The following is a 14,332-nucleotide window of genomic DNA, read 5'->3' on the forward strand; positions in this document are numbered from 1 at the left end:
CCGTCACTCTCTCTTCTCCGTTAATTTCTCCTCTGCTCCTGTCTCTCTCTTTCCCTCTTCTCTGTTTGCTGTGACCGAAGCTCATGCTCTGTCCCCCCTCTTCGGATTTCGCCGGAAGCTTGAGCTTCTCCAGCATTTGCTGACCGGGGCCAAGCAGCATCACCCTCTCCCTCTCTTGCTCCATTTGTCGAGTTCTTTCGCACCCGCATTTTCTTCTTCGTTTCCGGCCACCATCACTCCCTCTCCACCAGCTAAAGTTTTTTTTTTCCAGATTTACTGACCACCAAGCCGAGCCCTCTCCCTCTCTCTATCTCTTCTCGGTCTTGATCCCGCTGATGAGGCCATTTTCCAGATTTACCCGAACCGAAGCAGCTCTCCTTGTTGCTCTCCTTCGACCTTCTTTCTCGGTTCGGATTCTACTCAGAGGGACTCATTTTTATCTCCAGAAACTCTCCTGGATTTGCTGCATCGTCACTCTCTCTCTCTCTCGGGTCCCTCTCGTGGATCTTCAAACATTCTGGATCCTTGCTTCGTCTTCTTGGATTCTCGGTAGGGAGAGAGACTGCAGCAGAGGAGAAGGTGGATACAGAGAGTGCAACGGAGAAGAGAGAGCAGCGGAGGGGAGAGAGTAAATGTGAAAATTGGAGCTCACCAATGAATGGGGAGAGGTGCGTGACAGACGTGGAGGTCCGGACCATGCAATATCTTTTCGTGATTTTCAGTTTCAGGTTTACCCAAAGACCAATATTATAAGTTCGCCTGCATTGATTGACATGTACTCCTAATTCGGAAAATGTAGTTTCAGGAGCAGGCATATATGGTCTAGACAAACCTTGCAGATTTAATTCTCCACGCATGCAAGCTATCTCATGTTTGGTCAGTCATTCGAGTCGTATAGGTTCAGCATTCTCGTCTTAAAAAATGCTCTTATGAACACGAAAATCCACTTCTCGTGGTATTATGAATTCATTTTCTTCTTTTTTCTCAAGAAAGTTGTCGAGTAAAGACAATCATACCAGATTTAGAAAAATAATATATGGGAGCATATGCCGATGAGTCGTCGAGTTTTGACTAACCTAAAGTTGGCTTTTCTCATCTTACAGATGGAAAATCTCATCATTGATGCTAAAAAGGGCCTAAACAAAATAAAAGTAAACGAGAAGTACGAACAAGATTTAAGACCACTGGTTTATAAAACAAGAATTGCCGAACATAAAATGGTTCTGTCTTGGGTGAATGCCTTATTCATCTCATGTCTTTTCCTAGCAGCTAAATACGTGGAGCCAAAAGTCCAACATGCTTCTGCACTTTGAAAGACTTGACACTTTCGGAAGTAGACGCAATGAAGTTAATGATGGTGTTTATCGTGTGATCTACTTGTCCAATAGGCTTGTACATTTTGAGGGCTGTAAAAACCAAAATGGATAAAATCTGCTAGGGTAAACATGGAAAGACCTCAATAGGTAAAGCTCACACATGGTTAAGCTGGACAAATTATAGGCACTAGTTTGTTGCGGGACAAGGGAATGAGAATATAAATTCAGTACGGCTGTGAAATTTCGGAAATCGTGTTTTCGTTATATTGATCTTGTGAAATTATGATTCTATCACTTGGGTAATAATCTACATATACCATTCATTTCAATAAGAGGAATGGGCTTACAATGGTTTTTTTTTCCACAAGATTTTGAGGTTGTAATTCTGCTTTTGGATTGGTTCACATACAATAGAGAAGCAAGTGTTGTAATGATTTTGCTGTTTCAGCTAAATGCAACAGCTCATGCAGGCATGGAAGATCGGATGTCTTATGTTTCTTTTTAACTCACTCATCAGCACAGCTATTGCGATAAGCCAGTCACTTGTTGCTGGAAATCAAGGGCATTCATGAAGATTTATCTGAAAAAATTGCTTCTAAAGCTCATGTATAGTCCATTTTCACATCCATGGACCTCAAGAAACGATCTTCCTGAAGGTTTCTGTCTATTGAATCACTTGTTAATGCAGAAGAAAACTGCATCCATGACTTTTATGTTTCATTTTCATTTTGGTTTTTCTTTTGTTCTCATTGAAATGTACACACTTCCTCTGCAAAAGAAGCTCTCAATGCTCTAAAGTCAAATAAGAACCCATAATTCATCTGTTGAAATGCTCCACTTAGGCTTGACCCTCCATTGCGTATGGGCAAGATCATCAAGCAAATTACTCATGCTAATAGTCAATAAGTTCAAAGTTGTTGATTTTCCTCATGAAACCTTATTAATCACATGAAAAAAACTAATGCTATTATATGATAGCTAGTTTCATAATTACTCTTACGAATGTGAAAACTTTCTAACAATTGTGAGCAAATTACTTATTTTGATTACTTAATTAGTTAATTACTAGCAAAAAAGGCAGACTCATGTGCATGCAAAAATTTAAGAATATTTTAATTCGTTAATATCATCAAAATTCCTAAACAGGTAGCTCCATACCACATTTATTCCAAACTAATGTTATTCTGAACCAGTAGATTTGTGCCACATTTACCACAAACTAATTTTGGCATCACAAAAAAATTCCAGACCAATGTAATTAGTTCACATAAGTTAGTGAATATTGATGTAATTAGTTTTCATGTCGTAAATGCAGAAGATTTAATGTATGGTTTCCTTTTGGAAAGTCGACCCAATATATCTCAAAAGAAAGAGACATGAGTACTCAATTTCTTCTTTCTTCCTCCCATATATAATGCGATGAATTGGAATACAGTACTCGAGATTATGTTAGCTCTTGGATACCATTTGTCCTATATAAATGTCCATCTTTTTAATGATCTGTGCGGTTATTGCAGCAGATGCAAAAGTCTGAAGTATGTTGTGAAGGAGAGTTATTAGCTTCGAATTGGAATTGCTGCCATCACATTTCTGGTCCGTAGACGCTCTAAGTTTGTCACTTGCTGGTGGAAGCGGAAGCCGTTTATGACGGATCTTGGACATGTTCGTGCAGTCATTCCTTATGTGAAGATGTAAATCTCAGACACGAGCCAAAAATATCTCAGTGATTTTATATTTTCCTTCAAGGATCAGGTTTGTTCTCTATCTTCTACAGTGACATGAATCGAAGATGCTACTCGACGTTTAAAGTTCCCAAACCTGCAACAGTTTGTTCTCAAATAAAACCAATCTGTCATAATGTTGACCACTTCTTGCACAATATTAAGAACGACATTGCATACTTTCTCGAAGAATGATAAACAGTTTCCAATTCGTCTGGTCAGTTGCATCACTAGTTAGACACTAATAGTTCCGATTTGATTACTTTTTGCTAGACCACAAAGGCGCATGTAAACTAGAGGTTCCTTCTGACACTACGAAATGGCAAGAAGGGAACACCAAAACAGCCTTGTTTACCACGTTTCGACATATTCTGCTGACAAGCTAGAGTTATGCAAACTACTTGTCTGAACTTTGCCTCCCACAATGCTTATTGCAACAGAGTTCATTTAGGGAAAACACAAATACAAGTGCACAAATATGCTAGTTTACTTGCTAAAGGTTATAGCTGATCAATCCAAATCTCGCTTTCACAATAACCGTCCCTCGTACCCCCTCGCAGCCTCCTGACTGTCAGTAGTGGTGGCACAACCATATCTTAATCCGCATCTCAAAGTTCGAAGGATCTTATTCCATGATTTCAAGGAATACTCTACCCATCGACTAATATGCTTTCAGATTTTCCTCGCTTGTTGCTTTAGGATAATACAGATTGTCTTCTTTAGGTTACTCCAAAGAGCCGCTAACCATCTAAATCTCGACAAAATATATTGCATTTTCAAACAACTGGAAAATGGATATACTCGAATGTGTTTACAGATGTCAATATTTGGCCGAGACAAAAGCTGGTCACTCTAAAATGAAATACATAAGGCCAAAACAATCTCAGCAATCACCACGAATTATCAAGGCTCAAATGCCGGAATTTCATGTAAAGGAGAATTTAACACTCTATGCACGGTTCTATCAAATATACTTCGATAAGGGTCCTCCTCTCGCTTCTCAAGCAAATAGGCAATGCAGCTTTCGACACTTGATTTTACCTGCAAGTACAACTCGTTTGCATTTTCTCTGTCCTTCAGTGATTCATATCTCCCCCTTGTCTCTATGGGCTTCCCAAACAGATAGTACAAGCGGCCGGGTATCCTTGGCAAAATCCCTGGAATGAAATGTTCTTCATTTGCAACCTCTCCGCTCTGACCCTCCCTAGCAAACAGGACATAATTCATGGCATGCTAAGTTTATTTCTGATTTAAAAGGTCATCCATACAAAATCTGTTTACAGAATCTTTCGAAGGTCATGGGTAGGGAGCTACCTCACTCGTATAGAACGGCGATTAATGTCTCTGATGTAGTCATTGACAACTGGAATCTTCATCAGATCATCGTAATCAAGTACCATCTGCCCGTTGAAAGTAATAATCACATCATTGTCAGCATGGAATGCTAAAGTCCATCATATAAACGAGCAGGCTCATTTTTATTTTTAAACTTGCTTTGTGGCTCGTTCAATATAAAAATAATAGGCAGCAATGGTCAATGCGAAAGTTCACAGGAAAAATGCATCAAAACGGTATTTCATTCAGCCAAATTCATACAACCATGCATGTAATTGACCAAATTAGCTGAAAATAGTTGAAAGATCACACTTGAACTCCGATGAAGGTATAAAGCAGAAGGGGTAGAGGGGTTGAGCGGAATGGGCAATCGTCCCAAACCCCCCAGAAGTAGAGATAAAATGCTGTTCGAGTTTTGAATTCCCAATCTTTACAGAGGAGCATGCTAAATACAAACTTTAATGCATAAATAGAGAGAGCTTACTTCTGTGATATCATCCACTCCCACGGTTCCAAATGGTACTATGGTGGCGCCAAACCGTGCAGCCATTCTCACAAATTCTGGTTGTTCTGGCCAGAATAACTTGTATACTTCGCCCTACAAATGGAACCTGATAGCGTTGAGGCTAACTTTTCAAGGCATTACTTCATTGAAAAGATGCACAAGAAAAAGCTTAGTACTGATTACAAGAAACTCTTAAATCAATATATATATATATATATGAAACCTCCGGAAACGAACAATCTAAGAGGTAAAAGCCAGACCAAATTACTCGTACTCATAATCTATAAAATGTACAACTAAGAATTTTTGTCTCAGAAAAGAAACCGTCAATTGGCTTTTATTAACTAGAAAATGCGCACTTAACTCCCCCCCCCCCCCCCCCCCGCGCTGCCACCACCAGCATCGGCACCACTACCACCAACATCTGAGCTAATTGGCTACAGAATCCGACATTGCTACCCCAACCACTTTCAGCCGATTATTTTTCACAAAGATTTCTCGAATGATTACATTATCAATAAGACCATTTGGGTTAAAACAATATCTAGTTCACTAGTTGCACTGGAAAAGAGAACTAATTGAACTGAAGTAATGTACTTACACACCTTACGATGAAGAGCCTCGCGTGCACCCCCAGGATAAAGTAGAACGTGAGATTTGGTCGAAAGCAATTTGAAGAGGTTGCTTCCCGTTACAGGAACTGCTCCGAATACTTTCATCCAATCAAAGAGACCAAATTCAGAAAATGGATTTTCCGTTCTTCTGGAGAACAACATTGGGTGAGCTACCCCGCGCACCACAACGTTCTTCTCTCTCAAGAATTCTTCAACAAGTGAATAAATCTCAAGTCCCATCAACATGTGATAACCGACCAACAACACCGGTCCTTCAGAAGGAACTCCTGAAAGGCCTCTCACTATTTTCCCATCTTCCAATGTTGAGAATAATACCGAACCGGATGCATTGAGAAATAGTCTGCATTTATCCAACCACAGCATCGGACTAAGATTGACCGGTTGCAATCAATAAATTATCATGTAAAATGAGCGTTTGTGGAAAGAGTATGACCATCCATCTTTGTGCTGGACCCAAGGAGGCCACTGATAGTGTTAGAGTTGGTAATAATAGATCATATTTTTCGATAGACAAATGACATTCAAGTTAAGAACTTTAGGTGTCACAATGTGTTTCTTTTGCATATCACAGGACGAGAATGGCTTTACCCTGAGATTTTAGGCATCAGCTGGTGATGAAATCAAAATCATGCACCAATGCAGCAGATCAATTTTGAAAGAGATGTAGCAAAAGAAATAGAAGGTGAAGTAGCAAATAATCAGACACCAAAAACTTGACAACCCCAATTATCAGGTTTGAAACATTTGCTGAATAATTTAGGTCTTCAAACAGACTTAGAAGATATAGGAAAATATTAGGTTCGATTCAGGAAATATGTCCAAAAAAAAATCAGGAAAGAGCAATAAACATCAAGCAGAAGTTTTTGTTTGCAGAATTACCCCATTATTTGATTGAATACTAGTTTGTATTCTGACATACTAGGAGGCAGGAAATCCAAGACATGATCATGCCTCTTCGTTCGACGGTATGTGTTGGTACCTTTAATGACGCTCAGCAAATTAATACCATCTTCCTGCAATCTCATTCTAATTACTGGTGGACAAACAGCCAGCACAATAAAGAGACATTTATAGATAAATCTCCTGAAATGCAATGCGAAGTTTACGAGCAGGGAGTGATATTTTGAAGAGCCATGCAGTTTCATCATGACATGTATTCAAAAAGAGCACTACCTCACCCAAATAAATAAATAGAACTATGAGAGAGATAATAGATTTCACGAAATTGTAAGATCGCATGTATATTTTGCATAAAATCAACAGGAAATTTAATTTTCCTATGTTCCAAATTTCCAAAGGACCTAAGCTTAAGATCTGTCATCAGGCACTAGGATTACACAATAATGTTCTGCTTGCCATTTCTATTTGCTAAGAAGACCAATGAATGTGGATGATATTGCATGCCTTTGGACTTATAAGTGCCGCAGTCAATTTGGTTCATTGTGATTCAAAGTCTCGAAAATATCATGAGCAGCACTAGAAATAGTAATTGTTGGTACAATCAGTTTAATTCAATGATATGACAAACTCGAAATTAGTTGATTAAATAAGAGGGGCTGATGCACAAAACACACTTAACTTGATTAAAGACGTTTCCAATCTCAGAAAAAACCTGTAGTGTTGATTTTTACTATCCAAGCACTGTTGAATCCTCTTTTAAGGATAACTCAATATAAGTGCCAAACTATATTTTAGATTGAGCTATATTTATAAAAAGCTCTTTGAGCTTAAAGTCTCTTAAAGCAAGCAACTCTAGCTTTACAACATTGAAATAACATAGATTTCCCCTACCAATAGAAGTATATGTCCATTGTCTTTGAAGTAACGAACTCTGCAGTTCTTCAATGACTTCGTAAGCCTTTGGGCTTCATCCCGACTAGGAAGCATGTTATCTTTGCCACTGGATCAATAGAAGCCTCTGAGAAAATGCAACTACTTGTAACTATGCTTAAATCAGATAGACAATTGTCTCCCTAGTAGAAAAACAACTGCCCATTAATAATCACATTCCCATGTGCATGCATGCATGATGCATTTATTTATGATTACGTTCATGCTTCGTATATACATGTATGTTTTGATGCTCTTGCATGGAACATATACTAATGTGCTGAGAGAAACTTCAAAACTACTCACGCAAAGAAACAGGAAAATGGCTGCTACCCCTGCTATGAAGCGAAACCAATTCAAATGAATGCCTGTGCCATGACATATTGCCAAAGGACATATGCCTGATTATCTAAACTAGAAGTACGTCACATGACTGTGCATATTCATATCTATAAACTGAGAATTAGGCAGCTTATTTCTCCTGCTGTTGAGAAAGAGTCAGAATGACAATATCATCAAAACCCATCCTATAGGAATCACGAGGAGCAAACAAATAAAATATAGGAGAAGTGAGTAAATATATAGGCAATGGTTGCACATATATGGGAGCATCCAAATAAATTGAAGCCTAAGCAAAAAACATTTTGCTACACAATCTGACAATCATTTTATCATCTTGACAAAGCGTGGAGGAGCAAAAACCTGGCAAGAAGAAGCACTTCGGCTTTGACAGCATGAAGACGAGAATTAGTATAAGAGGCAGCTGATTTAAGCAACTTCAGTTTCCAAAGAAGAGTTTCCCTGGTTATCATATCAGCAAAACCCTGAAACAGGGAATTGATTATTGGGTCTCGAGATAATCAAGAAACAGCCCAGCAGAGGACAAAAACCAGGAAAAGGTTTAGCGTAGAAGCCTAGTAGAAGGCCAGCTATACATCTATTGTACAGTTTTGAGCAATAAAGATAAACAAGAAAAGAAAATAAGCAAATCCCGGCAGAGAAAACGCCACTTACTGAGAGACGAGGCAGCAAAGAAGTGAGATTGACGGACAATTGTTCAAGTGCCACTCTCGGGGGAAGCATATTATCAATATTGGCGGTTGCAATCTTCACTGGGTCACCTGATTCAGAAAGATATCAAATCTTACTATGGAGAACTCTGAGAGCATTGTGACATATCATCATTTTACACAAAGACCTGAAAGTAGCATATCATACCCACAACAAAGTTTAGAAGATAGGGGAGCATGAAATGGAGATTGTCGGGCATAGCTTCCAATAACGGTAACAGTGGCTGCAGCTGTGAACGGCCAAATGACGTAGCTAACATGACGGACAAAACAACAGACTTCCTCAGTCTCAAAAAAGGCTTGTAATCCAGAAGAATGTACCCAATTCATGATTTTCTTGCCAATTTGAAAACTAACCTGGATTCACTAATAAGACTACCAGGTCAATGGTAGGATTACGAGCAGCCACAGCAAGTGCAAGGCATCCTCCAAAGGAATCCCCAACAAGATAAATAGGCTTATGTGGAGATGAGGCAAACTCAGCTTTAACGGTTTTCTCAACGAATTTCACCAGACCTAACAAGTGTAAATACAACGGATCACAAAAGCTCTTTGTCAAGTTCTCAGTGCATACTATTTCATTTCTTATAACGTCAGTTGAGTATTTAGAAGAAAGTCTTCACCCTTTAAAAGGCTTGTAAACCCATATTTAGCAGTGTGAGTCAATAATAACACCATAAGTTTGAGAAGGAACGGCGGGGATCAAGTATTGAATATAGCTCGAAGCAACAGATAAGGACAATATCCGTGCATATGGGACTAAATGGAGTGAAAAGGATGATTGTAAAATGACATGAATGCACCACCACCCTTTGCATGTTTACGACACCGCTCAAGAACATTCCACTCCACCCTCAGTTGTCAGCATGCACAGCAACTAAAAGGCTTTGAAAGGGAGATACCTTCAAATGGAGTCACATCATAAACAGGGATATGCAAGCATCGAACTTCAAAAGCCCTGCAGTTTTAAGGTATCTGCATTAAGATGCTTGGTCATAAGTACAAACAGATTCAGAGAAACAAACAGGCTTCTCATGCATTATTTCTTTCCCTTGTAACGCAATTCGACCCCAAAATGCTGGACATACAAACTCACCTCCCCAGTGCTTTATGGTGCAAGATGAGGCCCAATCCAGTGCCATCAATTCCTGTAGGAAACATTAATAACGTTTTAAAACATCGGCATATTTTACTTGAGATCCACAAAATTAGGCTCCTATAGAACATAGCACCTGGGTGTCAATTGATGCACGAGTACATTATATTCACTTCTTAAGGTAAAACTAGAATTCCAGTCATCTCCTTATACCCCTGCTGTAAAATTTCCAGTCAAGCGAGAAGCCAGGCATTACCGGGCAAAAAAAGAAGAACTGGAGAATCATTCAAAGGATGTCCACACTCAACAGGGCAAAACCAACGGGGCGGACCTCCGTCAGGCCTGATCATATCCCTTGCACAGTCAAGATAGTCCTTCACACTCTTAGTTCCATACACATCATCCCACAGCACCTTCAAGCTTTTCAAAACAACATCACTGTTTGCTTCTTTCTCCACCTTCTTCTCTACCACCTCAATCTTCGATACTACATATCGATTTCCTCCAGTCGAAGGACCAATTTTCTCTGTCTCCTCAACAGGAGGAGCTCCATTCAACACAACCAATTTAGGAGATGATGACACTGTTGAGTCACCACCAACTGAACTGCTCGCTTGCACTCTACACCGAGGCCTAAATTGCGAATTCAACACCAAATAAGGCGACACCCGGAAAGTAACTGATGATGTCATAGCAGTGATACAAAGATTTCACCCTTTTTTTCCCTTTTCCAAACTCAGCAACTTAGAAAGTTTGATCTCCACCAAGAACCACACTTGTAAAAGAACTCAAGAGTCCAATTAAGTCACTGAGAGGCCTTGGGGAGTTCAGTCAGAAGGTTCCTCGGAAAACGCTAAACCAAAAAGAATCCCATATTCCATTCTTGGCCCAAAATAAGTAACAGAAAAACTAAGAAAACATCTAGAAGGAAAAAGGAAAATTGAAACTTGAGGTGCACCCTCAAAGCAAAATGGTTTTCTAATACTATCTAGAATGTACAATTCTAGAAATCTTGTGGTTATACGGTTGACAGAACTGGAGCAAATAAATAGTGAGTCAAAATTAATGTGGAACACAATGCAGCAACAAGAAAAATGAAAGGGGTGATGAGAAAGAGAGAGAAGGAAAAGTACTTTGAGAGGGAAACCATTGTTTGGAAGTTAGCTGGGGCTGGTTCTTTGCTGGCACTTGCAACTAATCGGAAGGTCGTGCGGAGGAGAGAGAGAGCGAGAGAGTTTCCATTTTTTTCCTGGTAAGAGCTCTAGGCTCACACCTCGGAGTGCTGGCAGACAAGGGTCCATCCTGTCCTCTTCGGTTGTAAGGTAAAAAGTTCAAAAACTGATAATTGAATGAGAAGTGCAAGGCGCGCTTGTCCCGGAGAGGCTGCGATTTCGTTCACGTGAACGCCGTTTTCAAGTTTTTCTTTTCCTAAAAATAAAATTCAAGAAATTGAAAGATGATGAAAAGAGAAAGAAAATAGAGCCCACCATAGCAAAATGAAAAGCCTGGACAATGTCATTTTCAGTTTCAGGTTTACCCGGAGACCAATATCCGACGCAAGCAATATTTTTTAGAAAAATATTTTTTAAATCATTCTTTTTTTGCGAAATAAAAAGTGCCTTAATCAATGAAAAATATTTTCATTATGGACAATAATTTATATCTAAATATTTTCCGTTTGCTTATTTTATAAGCGATACAAGCGATTATTTTTAGGAAAATATTTTCAAAATCATCCATTTTTGGTAAAACAAACGCACTCTAAAGATAATAATCTATGGGAGCATATCTCAAGAGTTGCAGATGAGTCATTGAGTCCTGACTAACCCAAGGTTGGTTTTTCCATCTTAAAAAAAGAGATCTTATAATAGACACCAAAGAGGGCCTAAACAAAATGATAGTAAATGAGAGATATGAACAAGAATTAAGACCACTAGTTTGGACTATCGATCAAAGAAGAATTGCCGAACACAAACTGGTTGTGTTTTGACAGAATGCCAAGTTCATGTCATGCCTTTCCCTATCAGCTAAGGGTCTCTCTCATTGATTTGGCCCATGCGTCAAGGTAAAGAACAAATGTATGCTTGGCAAAGGCATCCACTTTGTCAAAGCCGAAAGAGGAATATAGGAGCAGCCTCATGGAGACAAAAGTCCATCGTAGTTTTCTTTCTTTTCCTTTTTCAGTTCTTCCTAGGCTTGAAGATGTCGCCACCTAACTCTTGAAATAAACGTAACTTCATTTAGATTTTGTCAAAAGATTGTCATTGTCCCGGCCAAAACCCTTAAGGACACGATAGAAAAAAACAAAAAGAAAGAATATCAGTTGAAAACAAATTTTGTCACCAATAGCCGAATGTGCCATAGGGCGGCCGAATGTACTATGTACATGAATGTCATTGCTGCGATTTCTTATCGTTTCTGGGTTTAGTTGCTTCCTCTTTTTTTTGGCTCTGTAATTGTCCCATGTCATCAGAAAGTCCTTGCAAAGACGAGATAACTTCCGGGAGTTTTGAACCAAAACCAAGTAACAAGAGATGCTATCATGGTTAACGTTGAAAATATGTTTAGAGATTGAGCATGAAAAGGAAACTTTCATAATCCAAGTAGGTTTCATGATTTGAATAGGTTTCTTAATTAAGCGGCTTCGCTTCCTAGAAGGGATTTCCTATTTTGGATTTAACTATTGCCTATTTATAATAAGTGTCTTCGTTGTGAAGAGCATCCAAGAGGCGACTTCTTGTGAATTACACCCTGAAGCAATCCAAAAGTATTGAACCAAATTGATCTTGTTGTCAGATTCGTAAATTCCTTTGTGAGATTGAGAGATTAATTAGCGAGAAATTGTGGAGCTAAATGTAACAGCCTGAATTTCGACGTAATTCCGGGATCAATAAAATTGATATTATTTCGCATTTCATTTTAGTAAGTCTCGCCCAGAGCTGATCACTCTCGGGATACTAACCAATAGGATATGGCTAACTAGAAAATGGTACGTGGACCAGGGACCCGATCGTGAATTGGACACCGATCATGAGAAATGATAAGAGATTGTTTTGGGCCAACGTGGGCCGATCTTAGGAAAAAGTGATGGATGTGGTTTGGCCAAGGCCAACGTTGTGCAATCAGATCGCAGGTGATTCTGCATGACTGAGAGTACACGTGGCCAATCAGTCCTGAACTTGAATCGAACGATCGTGACCTCTGGGACTAGTGATAATTTCTCATTCTCTTAATGATCGAGACCATCGTGACTCGGATAATCCTAGGTCGATACACGTATGTTCTAAACAGCCGCCCGTTAGTGAGAGACCCTGAAACTTGAAACCGAACGAGTTTTAATCACGAAATTGGGCTCGAATTTCGATGTCGATTTTCGAAGGGTTAAGAGACTATTTTTGGGAATCTGACGTCATATTACGCTGGCCACACATGTTTGGAGTTAGTACGTGTAAAAATTGAAATTTCGGTCGGGGGTGAAAAATTACGATTTTGCCCCTGTGGGCGCCGGTGTTGGATTTTGAGGCCGTTTGAGGTTATTTTTCGAGGCCGACGCCATTTTTGGGTGGCCACGCATACTAGGAGTCGTTTTGGACAAAAATTGGAATTTCAACAAAAATTGGAAAAATAATATTATTTTATTCCCGGAACTTCGCAGTCGATTTTTGAGGACTTAGAAAGTGAATTTCGCGATTCTGATGCCATATTATGTTGGCCACGCACATATGAAACACGTATGTGCGAAAATTGAAATTTCGCCCCGGGACCGGAAAATTACGATTTTGCCCCTAGGCCTATTTTTGGGTATTCCGAATTTTGGGGATTTTGGAAATTGAATTTGGGGATTAAGTGTGGATAAATATCAGCCTCAAAATATTGGACAAAAACGCCCTTAGATATTTTAGGGGCAAAATTGGAATTAAGAAAAAAATTGGTCAAACCTTGGACCAAATATTTAATTGTTTCTCTCCTCACATAGAACTCTCTCCCTCACCAAAAATCCTCTCATCTCTCTCTCGGCCTTGGACCGCCGATCATCGCCGGAGCATCTATAACACCCCGGGTCTACACTGTGTAATATTGTCCGCTTTGGGCCCACTGACCCTCACGACTTTAAAACGCGTTACACAGGATAGGCCGCCCAGGCCTTATAAGCAACCCCAGGACTCCCCCCTAAGCGATGTGGGACAGAGAAATGCCCCCCCTTGCCATCCTAGAAGCCTGCCAAGAGCCGCTCCTTGTCCAGGCCCTCTGGCCCCGGCGACCACTCCCCGCCCTCGTCGGACCAGGTCGTTACATTCTCCCCTCCTTCGAGCACAGCGTCCTCACTGTGGCCCCACACGCGGTCGGGAGTCGGCTCTAATACCATTTGTAACACCCCGGGTCTACACTGTGTAATATTGTCCGCTTTGGGCCCACTGACCCTCACGGCTTTAAAACGCGTTACACAGGATAGGCCACCCAGGCCTTATAAGCAACCCCAGGACTCCCCCCTAAGCGATGTAGGACAGAGAAATGCCCCCCCTTGCCATCCTAGAAGCCTGCCAGGAGCCGCTCCTTGTCCAGGCCCTCTGGCCCCAGCGACCACTCCCCGCCCTCGTCGGACCAGGTCGTTACAACATCGCCGGAGCAAGCCGCCACCGCCGATCGCCGCCGGCCAGCCGTTCCCCCTTGCCGCTCTAGCCGAGTTAGTCTAGAGTTCGGGTAAGTCGCGATCTAATCCCTATTTAGGACGTCGGGTATTTTCGAACTCGTTCGGGTATGGTTTAGAGGATTTAGAGGTTAATTAAGGCGTTAATAATGATTATTGGTGGTTGATCATGGTTA

The 14,332-nt window shown here is 40.3% G+C and overlaps 1 protein-coding gene across 2 annotated transcripts; it reads right to left on the reverse strand.

The window, feature by feature from the left end:
- Positions 1–3,786: 3,786 nt before the first annotated feature.
- LOC115685916 (phytyl ester synthase 1, chloroplastic-like) lies at positions 3,787–10,622 on the reverse strand. Of its 2 annotated transcripts, none has more exons than XM_030611073.2 (13): positions 9,765–10,619; positions 9,509–9,560; positions 9,315–9,370; positions 8,770–8,928; positions 8,561–8,665; positions 8,357–8,463; positions 8,045–8,166; positions 7,304–7,412; positions 6,392–6,525; positions 5,483–5,852; positions 4,857–4,970; positions 4,352–4,437; positions 3,787–4,241 (listed from the first exon to the last, which is right to left on the reverse strand). In XM_030611073.2, the coding sequence occupies exons 1-13, from the start codon at positions 10,198–10,200 to the stop codon at positions 3,941–3,943; spliced, it is 2,151 nt and encodes a 716-aa protein (XP_030466933.1). In that variant the 5' UTR covers positions 10,201–10,619; the 3' UTR covers positions 3,787–3,940. The 2 variants fall into 2 exon arrangements, 1 of the variants encoding a protein (XP_030466933.1); XR_008816769.1 differs by having other exon boundaries at positions 4,186–4,241; positions 4,857–4,983; positions 9,765–10,622.
- Positions 10,623–14,332: the final 3,710 nt, after the last annotated feature.

Source organism: Syzygium oleosum, unplaced genomic scaffold (genome assembly GCF_021117445.2).
Source record: "Syzygium oleosum isolate NSW1041296 unplaced genomic scaffold, Sole_v2.1 Sole_v2.06, whole genome shotgun sequence".
Taxonomy (NCBI): Eukaryota; Viridiplantae; Streptophyta; class Magnoliopsida; order Myrtales; family Myrtaceae; genus Syzygium; species Syzygium oleosum.